We start from the raw sequence: 20,752 nt of genomic DNA, 5'->3' as shown, positions 1-20,752 counted from the left end.
TTCTGACAAAAATAATGAGTACATTGCAAAACTATTGAGAAAAGTGCCGTCCAGCAAATAATCTGAAGACATTGTTTACCTTATGCAACTGGTAGTATTGCTCAGCACCTATTCCTCCTTGTTCTTCTCCTGTCCACAGCACCAAGCGCAGAGTTCTTTTTGGACGAAGTCCTAAAACATAAGTTAAAATGTTCTCTCTTAGTATTAGTGTTCATTGTCTTCATATTCATCTATCTGAAAAAGTTTTGCATTGGTCTCCATTGTGCAATGCCAGAAAAGCCTGAGTTTCCATTCAGTGACCCCTACCATAAACTACTGTGCTGTGTCTAGGTCTGGGGACTCCAATACAAGAAAGACAGGGAACTGTTGGAGAGGGTCCAGAGGAGGGCTAAAAGGATGATCAGAGCTGGAGCACTTCCCTAAGAAGAAAGGCTGAGCGAGCTTGTTTAGCCTGGAGAAGAGAAGGCTGGCAGGGTGACCTCATTGCAATCTTCCAGTACCCAAAGGGAATCTACAAACAGGAGTCAAGTCAACTCTATACACAGGTAGATAATGGCAGGACAAGGGAAAATGGTTTTAAGTTGAAGGAGAGAAGATTTAGGTTGGATATCAGGGGGAAGTTCTTTACAGAAAGAGTAGTGAGGTACTGGAACAGGCTGCCCAGAGAGGTTGTGGATGCCCCACCCTTGGAGGTGTTCAAGGTCAAGTTGGATGGGGCTTTGGGCAGCCTGGTCTCGTATTAGAGATGGAGGCTGGTGGTCGTGCCTGTGGCAGGGGGGGTTGGAGTTTGATGATCCTAGAGGTCTCTTCCAACCCAAGTCATTCTATGAGACTTCTAGTGTGAGTTTTGTTTTCCAGACTACTCTTTGCTTGTTTGTAGGAAGGACTGGAGAGAAAGGAGCAGTTTGTTGTGATGCTGCTACCAGTTGTCTCTCTTGCAGTAGCACAGGAGAAGTACATTTGTGGAAAACACTGTAGGTGTCTACAAAACATAACATAAAAATAATATGAAATAACTGCCTTGATAAATTTCTGACATATATTCTGTCTTTCTGGTGGTCTGCAGTAAATAATGTATGTATGCTTTCAGCAGATCCAAATCAAATTTTCACGAGGGCTACCATTTTTCATCAAGGTTAATTAATTGGATACAAGCTATTGGATATTTCCCCCTCTCTAAAACTGAGAGACATTACAATATTATTTTGCTTTTTATCAGACAAATGACAAGCAATTTGTACTCTGGAATGTAAAACACAATTTGGCTACTGAACGTATGCAAAGCAAGGCAAACACAGGGCCATTTAGTATTTTGCTATGATAGCTCAATAAGAAAGACAAGTTTTCAGATATATTTTCAAGCTGTTTCTGCCACGGCAGAATTGAACAGATAGACATTGTTTATTTATTTGATTGATTGTACTCATAAATGAATACATTCAAGACATCAAGTCTGAGAGCACAAAAGAGCAAGAAGACCAAGAACAAATAGTGCTCTTTGCTAATTTTATTTCAGCAAAAATAACCCCCTCAAAAACATTTAAAAAAATACACACATAAAACACAAAACCAAAAAGAAGCCATATAGAAGAATATAATAAACAATAAGGCATAAATGACTTCCCACACTTCTGTGCTGAGGAGAAATAATATCAGTATCAGAGTGAAAATGTATTTTCCTAGTTGAAATGGATGATGCTTACAAATAGACCTGATCTTCATTACTTCTTTTTTTTCTCAATCCAATGAAAATCTGCTGACGGTTTCTCTCTATCAATTCCATTAGAAATTCTAATAACTGAAGACAGAGTGTAAAAGAAGTACTCAAAATCTGAAAAAACGACTTGGATTGTCCAGTATTTCAATAAAAAAGGAAGACAGAGAACAGAATTAGGAGATTAAAAAGTGTATTTTCTAAATGTCTATTTGCTGACTGTAAACAGTAATGTCATCAGCTCTTATTACTTTAAAGCAACCCCCTTCCTCCCCCAAAACCCAGCAGATTTCCTTCTCTCCTCCTAAATCATTACTGTGTAGGGTTAGCCTTCTTCGCATTTCATATCAGCCAGATGGCCGATAAGGGAAAATTAAGATGCTAAAATAGTAATTGTGCTGATGTTAGAAAGTTTTCAGACACAAAAGAAACCCAATGTGTCAGTGGCTTGCTTACAAAAAGTAGTAATTAATTCACAGCTATGCACCCAACAGAGGTTCCAGTGAACGGCTACATGTGTAATAATATCACAAACTGCAACATACTGAAGTCTCGTATCCAGCCCACCACACCACAGTTGTGAAAGCAGATAGGGCAGGAGATGCTCAAGACAGGAGAGCAGCATCTGCTGTCTGCTCCTGGCCGTGGAAGATCAAGATCTGTCAGTCCAAAAATTGGAGTCTAGTTTGGGTCTGCCACTGCTGCTATAACTATGGCTGCTTGTGCTCTGCTAAACCTTGAGAAGGTCTCTGCTCACGCCCCTCCCTTAGCCTGTCATTGCATCTCTCCACTGAAGTAGAAGGGAAAGATGTCCTGCTGAGCTTTGCTCTTTATACTTCTGGAGGCAGTGTAGCAGCTCTTCCAACCCCAGAGCTCAGAGATCTCTGAGGAGATTCATTGCGTGGTTTACTAAGCAAAATGGGCAAGGTTAAAAAAAAAAATTTGGAAAAACCAGACCATAACCTCTGGATGCATTCATTTTAAATACAAAGTATACAGAGGAAAATTTCATTTCCTCATTATCTGAAAGTGATAATGTATTTATCTACCTGTTATTAACAACACAGGTATTCTGACCAAAGTACATCAAATAAATCCAATATTCACAAGTAAAATTACAAAGAACATTCTGAATACATGCCTTTATTGAAAGTATGAGGTATTATACTTCAGCTACAATCTTTTTTATTTCTTTTTAATAAAGTCTAACTATTTTGGTTTGCTTCTTAAAAACTACCAGTTCCTAAGCAAGAAAACACCGTCACAAAATCAGAAGTCTTGCAGATCACAGCACAAATGCATACTGAAAAGACATGATAAAATACCACTTGGACCACAAAACTATTTTCTGTGCTGAGTGTATCATGTAGAGGGGCATGAAGCAAATTTTGAAGTGAAGGAAAACTGTTTCATATATAAAACAGTATCTCTCTCCTTTTTGAAATATGACATAGTCTGAAACAAAGGACATCAGAAAAAATTTTTTTTCAAGTTTCTGAAATATTAAAGTATATGGATAATTTTGGAAAATTCAAGAGGTTATAACTATACTCTGCATCAATGCAAGGACCCTGTTGTGGCCTTTCTGGGTCACTCAGAACTGAAATTAACAAGTGGAAGTTGCAGAGCTCAGCATCTACTCAAGACCACCATATACCCACTGCTTCCATCCTACTGCAGTATTTCAGTAAAAAGAATAGCAGGAGTTTTACAGGAGGACAACATTCAAAACATGACAGCAGGTACACAAATAAAATGTTCTTTTTAAACTCACATACCTTAAACTAAAGCCAAAACATAAATAGATATTCACTCAGCTATAGATTAGTTTAGAAATCTTCACGTTTTCAATATTAAAAAAAAAATGAAGTATCTTTTTTTACCATCCACCTTACTCTTGACTAGGAAACATAGTCATAATTTAGCACAAAGGTGCATTTGGGTGATCAGATTCCTATATATATATACAATTTATCCCAAGTAAAATAAATACTGTAGGGCATCTTGTCTCCTAAGTTAAAACATGAAAAAAAACCATTCCCATAGTCCATCAGTGACTCAGGATATGTGTATTAAGTACACCAGGACATGTCTGTATTGTACTTCCTCAGTGCTGGAGTGGCTGACAGCCCTTTTGCTGTCTCCAGTGCTGTGCTTGATGATTGCCCTGACCAGTACAGTCATACTTTGATGTAGCTATTAACGATTTCGTGTTCTGTTTCTTTTAAATTACCCTAATGTGCTCAAGACTTGCAAAAGTCAGCAGCAAGCCTAGGTTAGCCAAAATATCAAATTATTGTGAAAAAGAAGATTTATAATTGTACTAAAGGTATTAACTATTCTTCCTGATTTCAACCATCAACTGCAATGAAGTATTTTGCAAAAGCCTTTTTTTTTTCTTCATAATTTACATAAAGTGTGAGTGCCAGCAAATAATATGGGAAAGTACACATATGTATACATGCATGTATATACATCTTACATCAATTTGAAATAGCAAACGGATATTTTCCAAACATTATAACGTTTATTAAATCCACATAGGTTCCCACAGCTGTGGATGACCTACCTGTGACAGAGTACTTAACAGGGCACTATGCAAAATCTGCATTTTATGTTCTACGCATATTGCTCATGCTTGATAGAATTGAGATTCCCATACAGCAAAAATGAAACATATATCTGGTATAAATTATAATAATATGTCACAGACTATGTAAAAAAAAAAAAAAAAAAGTGCCCCACTCTCATAACAAAACATAAGCCAGGAGGGAGAAGTTGAATTGTCTTTTTTTTTTTTTAATCAAAATGAGAATCAGCAATGTAAATTTTAAATTTCCTTCACTGTAAAATGGCAGGATTTGTGCTTTTGTTCTGCTAGTAGAAAGAAAATCCCCTATGATTCAGACAAACCTAATCTTACTATTTGTGCTGAAAAGTCTATCTCCTAAGATCTTGCATTAAGAAATGTTTATTGCTTCAAAATTCAGTGAAGAACAATGATCTAGCAAAGTTAAAAGCTTTGAGAAGACAAAGCACTGCAAAAAATGTCAGTATTACTTAAACCATGACTACGATATAGCTGTAATTCTCTGGAGAACCTAAAAGAAAAGTAGAGTAGCAGGTTTTTGACTGTGAAACTGCCTTTGTTTTCTTATATAATGTAATCTACTTGATTTTTCTTTGTTCCATTATGCAGGTTTTGCTTGTAGTACTGAAGACGAAGTGTTGGTTGTATAGGATACTTGGAAGTGAAGAAATCAGGCAGTCATAATGGTGTATAGTGAAAAAAATAAAAATAAAAGAGCTCTCCTGGGCCTCACAGAAAGCCAGGCTGTCTAAAAGGATAAACTGGAGAAAAGACATGAAACCGCAAGAAGAAAAAGACAGAAAATGGGCAGAACAGATGCTGGAAAGTAGGAAAGGAAAACTGAGCCAAGCCAAGTGGGCAGTGCCAGCAGGTGAGGGTCTGCATTGCCACCATGGCAGATGCCAGAGAAGGGCTTCCTTCTGTGGAGTGTTTTGGGTGGGAAAAGGACACGCCAGCCTCAGTCACAGAATGGAACATCTTTGGACAGGCGTCTGAAAAAAAAAGGGGCATGGAAATAGCAAGGGCTGAGGTAAGTGGGGTACGAGGCAAGACTCGAGATTTAGGAAGGACTGGGATCTATACTGAAGGGGGTCGATAGCTGGAGAGGCAGGCGTGCAGCACTACTAAAGCAGAGATTAACCCAAGGAAATTTTTCTTTTTAGAAGAGAGCAGGCTGATGAACTTATGACAGACTGGGAAGGGAAGTTTTACAGAAGACTGGAAACGAGGAACATGAGAAGTTTGAGGTAGATTTATTTTTAGAAAACGATGGAATATCCAAGAGGAAATGTCAAGGAAGGAGTTGTACTTACAAGACTAGAGGGGAAAGCTGTGAATGATTTGCAAGTATAGGAACTAAATCTAACACATATTAAGCCTTTTAATTGGGGAGATGAAGAGAAGAGGGAAGCAGGGCGCAGGGCCCCGTGCTTTGGGCTGCAGCAGGCGCTGCTGAGGTGCTGCCTCAGAGCCACCGGCCCACACGGCTCAGGGGCAGCGCCAGCAGGAGCCCTGGAAAACGCTCTTCTGTGCTTGCTGTTTGCAGCATGGGTGTCACAAAGTCCACACTGAAAGTCCACCTTATTTTCCTTCAGGAAAAGCCTTCTTCCTGAAAGGTACTCAAAGATCTCATAAAATTCTCGCTGAGCAGAAAAGGCAATACAGGCCCCTCTCCCTCACTCCCTCTGACATTACAAGCATTAAATGCGGTTTGACCTTTTCTGTGTTGTGGCTCTACCTTCTGCTTCTGCTGTCCCTCTGTTTGCACTGACAGCAGCTCAAATCTGTTATGACATCTACACTGTCCTCAGAGCTGATAGCTCAGAACATGCACCAACCACAACTCATTTGGCCATATGGAAAACATACAGCCTAAAAATCTTGACAGCAAGGACAAGATCCCTCTGACTTCATCCAGGAAGTTTTCCAGCATTCACCACGCTGGCTGGGCTATAAATTTGGTGGGGGAAAAAAAAAAGATCATAATAATTTCTATCACCAGGTTTTTAATATTTTCATATATAAAGCACACTTTTTAACTTGAATTTCCTCACTAAGTTAAAGCTTGCAGCATAGGAGCACTCTGCAGGACACAGGGCAGCACAGCTAAGGAGGGCAGTAAGCCTAAATCTACTGCTCAATTAACAACTTCGTAGGTCTGCAGTCACCTCCCTGCTATGCCAGCTCAGTATGGAAGCTGAAAACTTCAGTATTTGCCAAATACGCATTCAGTTGCATGTTGAAATGAAGGTTTAAATGTAGTTGAAGTGAAACAGCACACACATATTAATAATATTTCATATTAAGTAGATTTAGCAGATCTGCAAAATATGAAGGTCAGAATAAAATTTGAAGCTTTGGGGAAGTGGAAAGAATGCAAGAACAAGGAGTTATTATCAGGAATATTTAATAAAAACAAGTCTACTATAAAAGCAATCATTTAATGATGTTCCACAACATATCTGAGACAGTAACAACTACACCTCTGCAGCTACAGAAAATGCAGAAACTCATTTAACAACAGTTTTATAAAGTAGGTTAAAATTGTAGTTATATGACTTCAATTAAACTAGCAGAAAAAGAATGACTCCAATAAATACTTTTTTAATAAAATATTTCTTTAGTTCTCATATATTAGCCAGTGAATTTGGACTGAGAAATGTAACTTCATACAAAGACTACTGTGAACTGAATAGTAATCTGTCTTATGGTTTCTGAGTCACATTAGTAATGGATATAATTCAGAGGAGAATTACATATTCAATTTAAAATAAGTTTTAAAGTGGAAAAATTGCCTAATCAACTCGTTATGAGTTACATAAAATGTAATACAGGTTGCACCTTGAAATTCTTATGTGCATAAGTTTAAAAACACTTCTTCAGTTTTATGTGTTTTTATACTAAGAAACAGAAAGCTGGTCGTACCAGATCCTTGTATACATCTATAGGAAAATTGACTCATGAAAATCCCAGGCTAAGCAGCAGTGAGTGGACACGTCACCCTGTGGGCTTGGAAGAATATCATAAGTTGACTAACAAGTTAGACCCATAGACAGCCATGCAAAGGTAGAAAGCACATCTCTGAAAAAGGAGAGGTTCTGCATAAAAGTTCCTGAAAGAAACCTGAGATGTGAACAAAAGACTGTCAACTATTTCATTCTTATGTTAGCAGAGGTGAGACTCTGGAAATAACCCAGACTGTAGTGTCAAGTAGCAACAGACCCCAACAGCTTCTCTTCTCAGCGGAAAAAAAAAAAACCCTGAAATTTGGCTCCAGCTTTTTCAATTAAAAAGAGAGACAGCAGTTACAATGTCTGAATATTTTCAGAAGAAAGCAGTGAAATTCATCAATCAAAACTGAATGTAGCACTAACTCCAGTTAGTGCTCTCTACTACGGTTAAAAGACATAAAATGTTATGCTTGGAAAGCTGACACTGCCATATGATCACCTCCTAAAGGCTTTTCAGTGTTATTCTCATTATTCAGTTCCCCAAGCTCCCTTTAAGGATGAAAGTCCTGTGTTTCTAGAGCCTGAGGAGAAGGTGGCTTTGCCAGAACTTCACCCATGTGTTCCTCTGGGAGGGCACCTACGGCCTCAGGTGGAAAGAACCCACCAAGGCCATGAGATGCAGGAATGCAGCTGGATTAGAAGCGAAGAGAAAGCAGTACTACAGCTCCAAGATCACTGGATATGTACTACCTGTTTCTTGCTCAAAAACACTGTCAGCAAGTATTAATCCCAAGGAAGACCACCATGGCAGCAGCAGGCTTGAAATGGTGGGAAAGGAGCACAAAAAAGAAACAGGCAACCATCATTTAGAGCAGCACTGAGTCCCACAGGCTGCCAGTCCAACCTGCAGGGCTAACTAAAGGCAAAGTAGGGCAGCAAGATAATGTTAAGGACAATTTTATGGAGACTTTTTATGAAGAGCTGTTTAATCAGTCTTGCACCTCACCTGGAAATGCAAATTCTTTTGTAAACCTCATGTGACACAGGAACAAGAAAGTATGATTTAGACAACACCAGAGCAGTAATGGCTGTAACATCAAAGTGCTGAGGTAAATGGCATTCATTATCTCCAAAGACACCTTTTCAACATAAACTAACAAATGTAAAACGGGAGAGTCATAAATCCAATCTGAAAACAGGATGAGTTTGAAGCTTCTAGGAAACATTTGCTTGTGTGCTGTCTTCTCTACAACTCCAAGTACCCTCCACTGCATCACGGTTTGTGCAATACCCATGGATTACCTCTACTCAAAGACAGGAATCCTTCAGGCATTCCTCCCAAAAATACCCCAGTGCCTTCCCATTATCTATAAATTACCCCAAACAATATTCTCACTACTGCCATAGTAGTATTTGCCATTACTCCACAAGCCTTGTAGACACAGCTAAAAGAAAATAACCCTGGTTATATGTGTGCTGATTAAACATGCACCTATCATCACTCAGAAAGGATAAAAGCAGAGCTTCTTCCTGCCTTTCCCTCTGTTGAGACATAAAGGCACTCATCCATTTTTCCTCATTCATGCATTTGCAAAGAACACTTCAGAACTCCATATTGTAAATATTTCTATGCCTCTATCAAATTTAGTTAGAATTGATCAAAAAGTTAAAGATTGAAGAGGGTTGGCGAAGGTGGCAGCTGACACAGTTTCCAGGCAAACTACACATTTGCACAAGCTTACTGCCTTGCAAACCCTGCCTACAGTACTGAAGAGCATTTTCTTAAGCATCAGAAGTCCTCAGATAACCACAACAGTCACAGCTCCACTGAAAGAAAGAGACTTTACCAGTTCAAACCAGGAAAGGTGCCTCAGTGCCTCTAAAGGTCTCTTCATTCCCTTCTCTATGAAAAAAAGAGTAGCAACTGGCTGATACTTTCATCTTTCTTCACATTAACAACTTTTGTGGAAATGCCTCCAGTTCTTGGTTTTTCAGACAAATAAACCACTAAATAGCCTGCCAGGGATCTTGCTGATCAGTGGCACATACAAGCTTCAGATATGCTAGTCTGGAGAACAGGAGGCTCAGGGGAGACCTCACTGCACTCTACAACTTCCTGAAAGGAGGTTGTGATGAGGAGGGGGTCAGCCTCTTCTCTCAGGCAACTAACAGGACCCGGGGAAATGGCCACAAGTTGTACCAGAGATTTTGATTAGACATGAGGAAGAACTTTTCCTCTCAGAGAGTGGTCAGGCACTGGAATGGCTGCCCAGGGAGGTGGTGGAGTCGCCGTCCCTGGCAGTGTTCAAGAGGCGTCTGGATGAGGAGCTGTGAGATATGGGTTAATGCTTGTGGTAGCAAAGGTGATGGGAGACTAGATGAGCTTGTAGGCCCTTTCCAACCTTGTGATTCTATGATTTTATGAAAAAAATAGCATTTTTCTTTCCTTCGTGCTTCGTTAAACTTGTGCATTAACTGAGAGAAAAGACCAGATAACATTGGACAGAATGGCCACTTTTTGGTGGATGTTTGTGAGTTCAGACAGGCAGGCAGTGGAAAGAGCCATACCAACAAACGTACAGAGCAGAGCGGACATTTATCAATACACTGTATGCTGTGGAAAGCTTTTTTTTTTTTCCCCAGAGTAAAGCTGTAAACACACAGAACAGAAAATGTGGGGTTCAGTTTCTGTACCGAGCAGCTATGCAATAGCCACATGGAGAAAGATTCACCTCAGTGAATTGCAATCCATCCAGAAGAAGGCATTTGCTATGGTCTATGCTTTTTCTCTGGAGGAGGAGGAGAGATTGAGCACCACTGGTAGTCGCTTCTTTCTCATCACTGGGGTGTGGAATTCACCTCCAGATGCTTTGTCCTCTGCCTCCAGGCTGCCTCCCTTTGTCCCAAATGAAACAGAGTCCATATGAAGTTAAAAAGTGAAATGGAAAAAAAAAAATCCTACCAAAAACAGTAAGTTCCATTTTTTTTCCTCTCAAAAAAGTCAGTGTTGAGGTCGCTATGTGAAGTTGCTTGAGATTGTGTTATTGTTATATGTTCTTACAGCAGACTTGGAACTGACTGTTACAGTGTCTGGGAATCCACAGAAACACCAGGAACTAAAAAATAGGTATGAATATAGCAGAGAAACTGCAGCTGAAATAAATAAAGAAACAAACACAAAAGCCAAGAATGAAGAGTCAGAAAACAAAGCCTAAGCACATTAAGCAGATGATATATTTAGAAATAAAAGCATTAGATACTTTTAACCGGAGCATGAAAATGGCACTACTTAAAATGTAACCATTAATACTGCAATTTTAATGATTTTTCAATTAATCTAATTTATCTGGTCCTATTCCAAAAGCTACTGAATGGTTTGGGGAGGGGTTAGCTTGAAAGTACAGAACAGTGTTTAAATTACAATCATTCTTCAAGTAACGCATGGAATTAACAAGGTCCTAATTAACAAGCCTAGCTTGTGACTACTGGCCATCCTAAGGGTAACCCTGATATTATGATGAAATGCTATTAGATCACCACTAAAAAACTTGCTTTAATAGTGTATCAGTATCTCACTTCTCTGGAAAGAAATGGACTATAGTAGACACAGCAGCAGTAATCCTCATTACATATAATACAAGTTTTACATTCTAAAATTTGTATTTCAGAATACTCACTTCAGCTTTCAGATCATATACCTGTATTTGCAAGACCTGTTATGCAATATGCAGACATTGTTTTCATGGCTACACAATGCACCATGCCTTTAAGACTTACAGTAAACAGTAAAGAACTCAGTATGTGCATACTGATGAGACAGTTTTGTTAGTTTATTCCCATGCCAAATGTATTTGATATGACTGAAATGAAATTTATCAGAGTCCAAAAGGATATGAAACCAAGCCTCCATAGTTCAAGGTATAATGCTGGAAACTACTGCACACAGAAAAAGCAATTTATGGAGTTGGTTTTAGATAAAACTCACTAATGCATTTCTCACGCAACCTGCGTATCTGTCACTTTGCTGTCCTTTTTCTTGATCAGATTTTATGTGCATTATGAGATATAAAATCTTCACTGAAGAACATTTTCTCCTATGGAAGATGAAAGGTTCTATCCCACATCACAGTCTACAGGTTAGACTGGATGACCCAGACGTTTTCTCCCAGTTAAATACTCCTGCAGAACACTGCTGTAACAGGAAGAGCTCAATGCAACAGCTAACCAGAACAGAGGGCATCAGCAAAGGCTCAGACATTTCTCTGCTGAGAAAACAGCATTTCCCCACAGGTTGTACAGCAAACACACAGGCTACTACTGGAGTAAATCAAATATTTGAACAAGCAGCGAGTGATGCATTTCATTCATGCCTGAAAGGAAGCACAGTGAATAAGAATTATACAGTGCCACCATGAAGTTGCCCTTAAGGGACACAAAACAGTTTGTTCTGAATAGCATAGCATCAGCAAATACAAGAACGATTTTTTTTTCCCCTGGAGGGGGAGGAACCATAGACAATTTTCCCAGAATCACAAAAAAAAAAAAAGATTACAAAACACAAAATGAAAGAGTAGGTCTAGATTTTTCTGTAGAAGAATCCTTTTTAGTTCACTTTTAAAAGAACAAAAATTCAAACACATGCATTTTGTTTTTAGTTACAGACTGATGTTCCAGTCATTCTGAGGCTGTGAAAAAGGAGAGATAAGGAGTTCAAATAATGCAAAATAAATAGCGATTCCCAAGGATGTCTTATGTTCATCACTACAGCGTGAGAGTGGCTAATCGCATAACAGAGCTTGTCTACAAAGAGCTCTTCAAGAAACATTGAGATTGTTTAAGTGCATGAATTCTTCTGATTAGAAGCAGGAAAGGCTAGGTTCTTATGTAAACTCTGCCAGAGCCAAGAGCAGGAACAGCAGCTGACTTTGTTTTTTAATGAACATTTAGAACATTCCTATTGACCGCAGGTTACAGTTCTGGAAAAAAGGAATTATGAGGAAAAAGCGACTTTGTCTGATGAAAAGGGGGAAAAGCATCCCTGGATATCAACTCAACAATCTAAGAAGTCTGCTTTGAACTAGTTTAGAAGGGCGTAGTGACAAAAGCCCATATGGAAGTAAAAAAAAAAAAAAAAAGCAAAAATCTACAGATCAAGCGAAAGATTGGAATTTGTACTTTGGAGATCAGAAATCCTATGACAGACTAAGAGCAGCAGGATACCAGGCTAAACTTTGAGAGGCTATGTGTAAGGAGAAGGAGAACACAGACAGATGAATCTGAATGTTTCACTCCTGCCAATTAGGTTAATATCTAGATCATTTCAGGTATCAGTACCTGACTGTAGATCCCAGTCTGGGAGATGGTAACCAAGAGCTGAAGTCCCACAGCTGCCCTCAGAGCTCTTTTACAGTGTTTGTGACACACTCATCCTCCAGCCTGTGAGGAATTATATATAGTTTTCTCAGCAGAAGCAACTCAACTATTTCTTGCTCATACACTCATCCTTACTCATTTTACCTTGTGGACTACCTCCTGTAAAACACACCCCACACAGGCACACATAGGTCATGCCCTCCTACAACAACATTCTGTCTGCAGCCTGCTTCTAACCCACAAGTCAGAAGAAGCTCATGACTAAAAGAACTCAGTCCTTCAGATCGTACAAAGGGGGATATGCAAACCAGGAGGCAGTAGGCTGAGCAATTCCACGCTGGTATTTTACCCGTAGCATTACTGGAAGACACTGACAACATAGTGATTTACTTCACCTCACACTTCTGTTGAGCAGAAATTTTGGAGGAGGGACACCAGCAAGTCCCTGGTTGACAGTATTTGTGCTGGAATTTCAGCTTCAGAAGTGTCCAGCATCTACAGACTGAATTCCAGAACTTGGTCAACTTGTCACCCTGCTCATGATCAAGACAAGTTCAAAGAAGTGATCCCTGGAAAGAGAAAGTTGCTTTGCATCACACAAACCTACTGCAGCATGATAATATAATGTGCAGGATCTCTGTGTTACATTACATGATGAGACTATGAGCCCATTGTGGACTCAAATGACAGAACACTATATTGAAGCACAATTTGACAGAACTATGTCCTTGCACTGATGAAACTCAAGTGCATGCTCCTTTGATCTGGTTTCACTTTCTGCTAAGGAAGAAAGTTGTCACAGCCCAAAACAAAGCCCAAGTGCACAGCAACATAAAAGCAGCACAGATGATCAGGAAATCAGCCCTGAAGTACAAATCTTAGATCCCATCATCTTGATCATACACTTGTATTTAAAGGTATTTGGTGGAACAAGACCAGGCAGGATACAAATTTATTTAAGAACAATCAAGGAAAAGGAACCCTGAAATATAAATCTCTGTGAAGTTTAAGATCAGTTTTGATGACTGTCTTTACATGCAGGTGGAAAGAAAAAGACCAGAAGTAGAATCATGGCCTGGATCCAGCCACTGTTGCCTGTTCTTGAGAGGGACATAGATTATATTGTCTTGAGAATCTATGAAGACAGAGGTATGAGCGTGGAAATTAAATTAACTGAGCAGACACTGGAAAAGCAACGTGTAAGGCAGTGAAAGATTTAAGAATGTGCTCAACATCAATGCTGATGGTGAAGAAAAATATCAGAAAGCTGATTTTCGTGTGACTTCATGAAGCTTTATCTTCTTTAATAGGGAAGATTAATGTATCTTACACTGGGCTTTCACTCTCAGATTTGAAGGCTCAAAGCACGTTCTAGATCCCTGACTGGTGTGCAGCTTTTTGATGACCCCTATGATGAAATAGATTTAACAGACAAACTTGCAAAATATTTATACTAAGTATGAATATTTGTGCTCAGAGAAATGGATAAAATAGAAAATCCAGTTTATACAACATAGAAAACATTCTGGCTATGTCATGCATTAATAATATTTTAAATTAAATATTTACCCAGATCCTTAATGAGTGATAATGCTTCCCATGATATAAATGCTCCGCCGCCGTCATCCATAGCTCCCTGCCCAACATCCCAGCTGTCCAGATGTCCACTGACCAACACAATCTGGAAAAGCAATTATGAAAAAACATATCTATATGAAAATGGCAAATGAGAAAAGTCAGTTCAGCATTTAAGCTTTTTAATGATTTTGTCATAAAGTTGACTTCTGAGTTCAAAACAGGAGGAGAAAAACATTTCATATAAAACAAAACCATTGTCCTCTTTCGCTGGGCATAAATCTGGGATGGCCAAATGCATCCTACTGCTTCACAAACCACTGCTATATCAAATAGATACACAGTAAGGAAAATTTAAATGAAAAATTCTGTCTTGAACATTAAGTGCATGCTTCCCAGAGATACAAGGCTACCACACTGCAGAATGGGAAAAAATTCTTTCACATTCTAGTTGTGAACCGTTTAAGCCCTTAGGTATGAAACTTGATTAACCCAATTTTTGGCTGCATAAGTAAGAAATATGAACTTGGACTGAAGTATTTCCAGACAGAGGTTGTTGTTTTATTGCTATTATCTATGGCTCCTACCACAGAGGACTTCTAATTTATTACTGAGTCCCTTATGTGCTGCAACAATGACAAGGTATTTTATAGTTCTGTTAGTCATAAGGTTATTTTAAATTAAAAACTACATGGCAGCAAATCCCAGATGGTTTTTCTGCAAAGAGAGCTTTGTGGCTACAGTAGATGATAGCATTACACATTTCTCCCGAAACACTCCCTTTTAGACCTGAGCTCTCTGAAACATTGATAAACAGCATCACATCAATACTGGAAATGAGACAGCTCCCTAGCGGGGCCTGGAATTCCAGGGTGATGGATCTGTGATTGGAATGGGGAGGTCAAGGAGGGAGATCTGCTTGATCTGAGCAGACAGCACGTGAAGTGAGGTAAAATGATGCTATGGGACAAAAACAAGAGCACAGAGGAAAAACTGAAGGAGACCCTGAAGCACCCAGCTGTGTCCTACCCAGAACTGGCCATATGTGAAGGGATGCTTTCAACTCCTTGGTCTGCTGATGTCAATCAGATCTCAAAATTCCAGTATCAAGAAGATGGTGAACAACACTTGCTGCTCCTGCCACCTTTCACTCTCTAAAGAGTTATGGGGTAAGGATCTCCTGGCATTTCACTTTGCTTTCATTCATCACAGGACAAGCACTTTAGCACAGAAAATGAAACCAGTTTTTCCTATTATCCTTCCTGGAAGGTGAGAGCCTATGGTGCCAGTGCGCAGCTAACCTTGCAAGGAACTAACTGCTCTCCTCTTCACAAGAGAAAAATCTTAAGAAGCATTCACTAGTTACTAAAAATAATGCATAGCAAATAATGCACTGCAAGACAAAAGTGTCACATGTTCATCAAATCAATGCATTTTTTCATCCAACCAGATAGAAACTCAGGTAACACAGCTAAAAAGCCCCTCTGCATTTAGCAAAAGCTGTGATAAATTACTAGTCACATTTATTGCATTGACATGGGTCCAATCAGAGTGCATTTAGAAAATGCATCATATGTTTATAAACATATGTAGCATTAAAAAAAAAGTTATGCTTTAGAAACTGGAAAATCTTGCAATTAAAATCTAAAGAGCAGCTTACTCTTTCCTTCTCAGATGTTTCAGCTCCCTTTTGTGCTTATACAGCCTGAACATGTGTTTGCTTTGCAATCCATAGCGGTGGTAGACAGACAGGCTGCAGCCTTTATTCCTAAACCTCCCCTCCTTCAAAGATGAATTTTGACTGCAGGATCCTCTGCAGAAGCCTCAGATTTACTCAGGAGGTATTCCTGCAGGGTAGCATTGTGATCCTCCCAGGCTGTTTGTGAAAGCTGGTAAACAGCACTGCTCTCAGGGACACTTCTCTGCAGATGTTCTCGCTCTGTAGCTGGTCTCTGCTACAATAGCAACGTAGCTTGAAACCAGATAATCTAAGAAAAGCCATGAGGAAGAAATCTTTCTGAAATGAAAGCAAAACAGATGCGATCACTGCATCACTCATTTTCTTGTTAGGATTGTTAGGACACGCATGCATTTGCACTGGGATAAACCATGCTTTGAGAGCTTGTGACGCATGGGCAGCCCTTCTGCTACGTATGCATGGAGGACAGACAGCTCTCAAAGAACACCATAAATATAAAAAAAAAAAGGGGTGGGGGGGGGGGGAGGTGGGGAGGAATAGAAAAGACTTTGAGTGAGAACAACTGCTGTATAATGGATAAATGTCTACTCCCAACATGAATGTTGTCGCAATATGGTTTATTTATTTTGAGTAAAAATTGGTTTTAAAAAGATAACTGCTCACTCTCCTGGGAAATGCAACTTCAAACTGAACTATTTAAATCAAGTGCATAAACTCATTGAGAAACAAGTTTACAAAAGAAACAATGCCGTGACTTCAGCTGGGAAAGAAGACGGCACTAATGCTGTTCCCTGGCAACAACCTCAATGTGAGTGTCTGACAGGGAGTTGCTTCTCATTTCTGTGAAACAACATGCATTGCAACAGCAGGAAATTCTGAATCAGAAGGTGGTGTAATCCCACTTGGGATTAGACTCCAATCGCAAAGCATCTTTACCAACTGCAGAACATTATACCAAAACAGATCAAGGTTCAAGCAGACTGAGAAATGCAGATAATTTTATGGATGAACTTTTACTTAAACTTACTTCGGTAGATGCCAAAGGCAATTACATAAAGGCAACCAGCGTACTTCTATGTGAAAGTTTTTGCAGGGCTGTTGTTTTTTTTAAACTATTACGTTTCTGCAGCATCTGCTCAAAGGAGTTTCAATGATTCCACTGATATCTGTGTCTCAAAGTAAGACACGGTCAGAAAACAGCAAAAACACACTGGCACTAAGTTCGTCTTGGTCTCTCAATACATAAAATGTGTCTGGGGCAATGATTGAAATTCACTCTAAGCCATTATATTATTTAAAATAATATTATAATTCTATTCTATTCTAATTCTTTATACAAGTGGGATAATTAAAAGAGACATTTAAAGCTAAAAAGGAGGTCTGTATTTTTCACATTGCTTTCAAATATGTTAGTGGCTCTCCCCTCCAAAATTGCATGCAGGCTAATGACTTACATTTGCACAAAACATCCATATAGAAGTGTAAGCACATGCCAAAAGAATGTAATCGCTGCAAAACAACGTAAGTATATGTAAGTATTTGCTTTAAATATACAGAGAAACCACAAAGCGTTTGTATAAGACAGCCTAAATACAGCAATATGTATTTGCCAAATCAACTAAATACACATTTAGGATAAGATAGCTTGCATGTCACATGACAACTCCAGACTTGGCAATGACACAGCTAAGAAAATACTGCCCTAGTCACAGTCCCGATACAATACACGAGAAATGACACTTCAGGTAGCGTTTCAAATAGAAGTTGAGTTATCCTATTTCCTTATGCAACAACATTATGACTATTGGATGTTTATAAATCAAACCCAGCACTTCAATCAAGCATACTGAAATATTTTGAATGTTACAGTATATCTTAAATATTTATATAACTCTATATTTTTATACTTTACATTTTTAAAACAAGACCAGGAAGAGGAACCACCCATACTTTTACATAAGCCACAGAGTTATCTTTTTCTAAGCGTGACTTTTTTTGCCACTAAAAATAACCAGACATTCCATATGTATTCACACATGCTTACTCAATCTGTCACATAATAACTCCATCAAATGTAGGTGAACTACCTTCTGCTTGGTTGGAGAGAGTTTTAGAAGTCTATTACGTTTACAGTTAGTCTCTGTAATGTCACTTGTACCTCTACAGGTTTGAAGCAAAGGCTTCTTTCTATGCAACATTAAAGATGATAAATGATAAATGTTAGGAAACAGTTTCATTCCCAGAATCCAATCTAGAAAAATATTTGCACCGAGCTGTGAAAACTAGCGTGCAATGTTATTTCATGCCACTGTGGTAGATGGAAATGGGAGAGTAAGAAGCTCATCATTCATCTTTGCCGTTCGTGGGTGAAGAAGATTTCATGCCTAAACTTCAAGCTAAAACAGTGAAGAGCTCCAGACTCAAATTCTTTTCAACTGCTTGTCTATATTTTCAACCAAATACAGCCACCATTCAGTCATTTGCTCAGGCAACACAGACCTATGGTGTTCCAACCCAGTTGATGAATTACCTGGAAATTTGTGGAAAGTATTTCTATTGAAATTTTTGTGGTTCTTTCTTCATCAGTGTGATTCTAAATAAGTCCATCTTTAGCTCATGGTACCATAATAGGGTCTTATGTTATTTGACTGGATATTCTGTCTTCAAGAATCTCCTCCTTTCAGTGCATGAGGTATTTGTACAATACACAGTTTATACATATGAACACCACTCATGGTAGATCTGTGTTTGGACGAAAATTAGAAGACAGAAATTAGATAATAATTAGGGTCCCAAATCCAATGCAATCCAATCCAGAAAATGCCTAAAATTCTCTCCTATCCCAGACATTCATTACTCTTTACACACACATACTCTCACTTCATCATTTTTTATTTTCCCCAGACCAAAACAAAATTTCAGACACTAAGTAAATCACCACTTAAAAACTCTTAATCCTAACTTCTCAAACAGAGGAACCCACTATATAATACAATCTCTTACTCATAAGCATAGGGAGTACATTTTGAGTAATCTACCCAATTGGACAGCATAACGACCACGAACTGCCAGATGGCTTCAGTTTATAAGAATCTGAAGATTTTCTTCATTTCACTGTGTTAACAGCATAAGAGCAAGGGAAAAGAGGAAGACAGCACATCACATACCTAACTAGCAGACAAATAAATCAGTTGGCTGGACTAAATGTAAGCCCATCATGGTTAACTCACCTTCAAAACTATCAAACAAAGTCCAATGAATAACAATTTGCAAATTAATATACTATATCTGGCATGGCTCTCAGGCCTAGAATTTATTAGCATCACCTGCAGTAGTGCTGGCAACTACTTTCTAGAAAATGGCAACACCACGCAGTATGCTTTTCCACTGCTTACCCACACAGCAAAGCTGGCACTACTGTCCGAGGTCACATTCTTCTTTTGAAGTAATTCTTAGTTAGCAAACTGTGTTCTCATTTGCATATTTAGGGAAAAAAAACCTCACCAACGTTCTGTCATCTTCATGGAGTAAAGTTTTGGTGTGTAATCAAGTCTTTTACCCTGACCCATTCTCCTCCCTACTCCATTCTAAACCTCAGTTCACCCCTTCAACGAATGCAGAAAAACAAAACACAATTTAAAGAGTTATCTGCCATTCCTATTTGATAGTTTATGACCAGGCAAAATCACATTCCTTTATACAAGCCAACATTCCTCAAGTTTTAAAATATTTATGATAGATATTTATTTGTATCATCCAGTAACGTTCCATAAATCAGTCTGTTGTCTATCCCATCAAAGGCCTTCCTAAATCTAAACAAATCAGCACTTTTAATACTAAAAGATTGCAGCAAATTTGTCAGACTAGGATCCAACTCAGCTCTTCCAAAACAGAGATAATACAGCCAACTAAAAGGGAACTCATCAAGTACTGCATAATAAAAATAACCATTTAATTAGTTTTTATAGGGACATTGCATTTGGTATCAATACTGCCATTATTTCAAACTCAGCATAGCAAGCTTTGGGGAAAACAAAACTGCAAAAACTGAATGCCCAGAAGAAATAAAGCACTGTATGTCATGGGATTATAATTAGGTTCACATTTGAGATTAGATGTAGAAATATATGAATATTTTCAAACATAAACTCTTCTTTTTTTAAAAAAGTGTAGTTCATTAATACCAGAAATATTCAGTTTAACAGAGATCTACTCTTTTATGTGTAATTCCATCAATTTGAGAGCTAAATTCAAATATGTTGATGTATCAGAGACGTTCAGTTGCAAAAATCCATTTATACTTGGCAAAAGCTGTTTGTGAAAGTGTACCTCAACCATTTCTTAAATAATTATTTTCAGCTACAAATATATGAAACAAAGATTTGTGAGTTTCTATACTTACCTTTTAAGAAAACTCTGTCTTCAGCTAAACTGCAATTGGACTGAATCATGCTCTAAACGTAAATCAGAAACGTTGCCACAGGTAGGGGATGTTATTTTGTATATATAAGAATATTTCTTCATATTAGTTATCAGCTATTGTGTCCAAATAATATGATGCCGCTGTACAGCACCTTTTACTAGATTTCATGCACATTAGCAATGGTTCTAAAATAATCAGTCTTGCTGTCTGAACTAATTTACAGTCCTAAAGACACAGTGATGTTCAGACAGAAAAAAAAATCATTAGAACAAAAACTGTCTTTTCTACTTAATATGCAATGGAGTAAGTCTTAACTTCCAGCCTTCTGACTAAATGAAAGATCTGCACATGAAACAGAAGTGACTCACTTAGTCATACAAGAATCAAACCCTATTATTGCTAAAAAGCTGATTAACCTTCAAAGAAT

The 20,752-nt window shown here is 38.4% G+C and overlaps 1 protein-coding gene across 7 annotated transcripts in view; it reads right to left on the bottom strand.

Moving 5' to 3' along the window:
• Nucleotides 1–20,752, bottom strand: part of CPQ (carboxypeptidase Q) — a 160,794-nt gene that overhangs the window by 43,998 nt on the left and 96,044 nt on the right. For all 7 annotated transcript variants that reach the window (XR_016465263.1, XR_016465264.1, XM_090137823.1 and 4 more), the window contains exons 5-6: nt 14,198–14,309; nt 80–171 (exon numbers count right to left, since the gene is read on the bottom strand). Coding sequence is in view for 5 of the 7 variants with exons in the window: in XM_090137823.1 (XP_089993949.1) it covers nt 80–171; nt 14,198–14,309 (204 nt within the window). In the remaining 2 variants the exon portion in view is untranslated. The remainder of the gene's footprint in view (nt 1–79; nt 172–14,197; nt 14,310–20,752) is intronic.

Source organism: Phasianus colchicus, chromosome 3 (assembly GCF_987193195.1).
Source record: "Phasianus colchicus chromosome 3, bPhaCol1.hap1.1, whole genome shotgun sequence".
In the NCBI taxonomy this organism is placed as follows: Eukaryota; Metazoa; Chordata; class Aves; order Galliformes; family Phasianidae; genus Phasianus; species Phasianus colchicus.
This window is presented reverse-complemented; position numbering and strand designations above follow the sequence as displayed.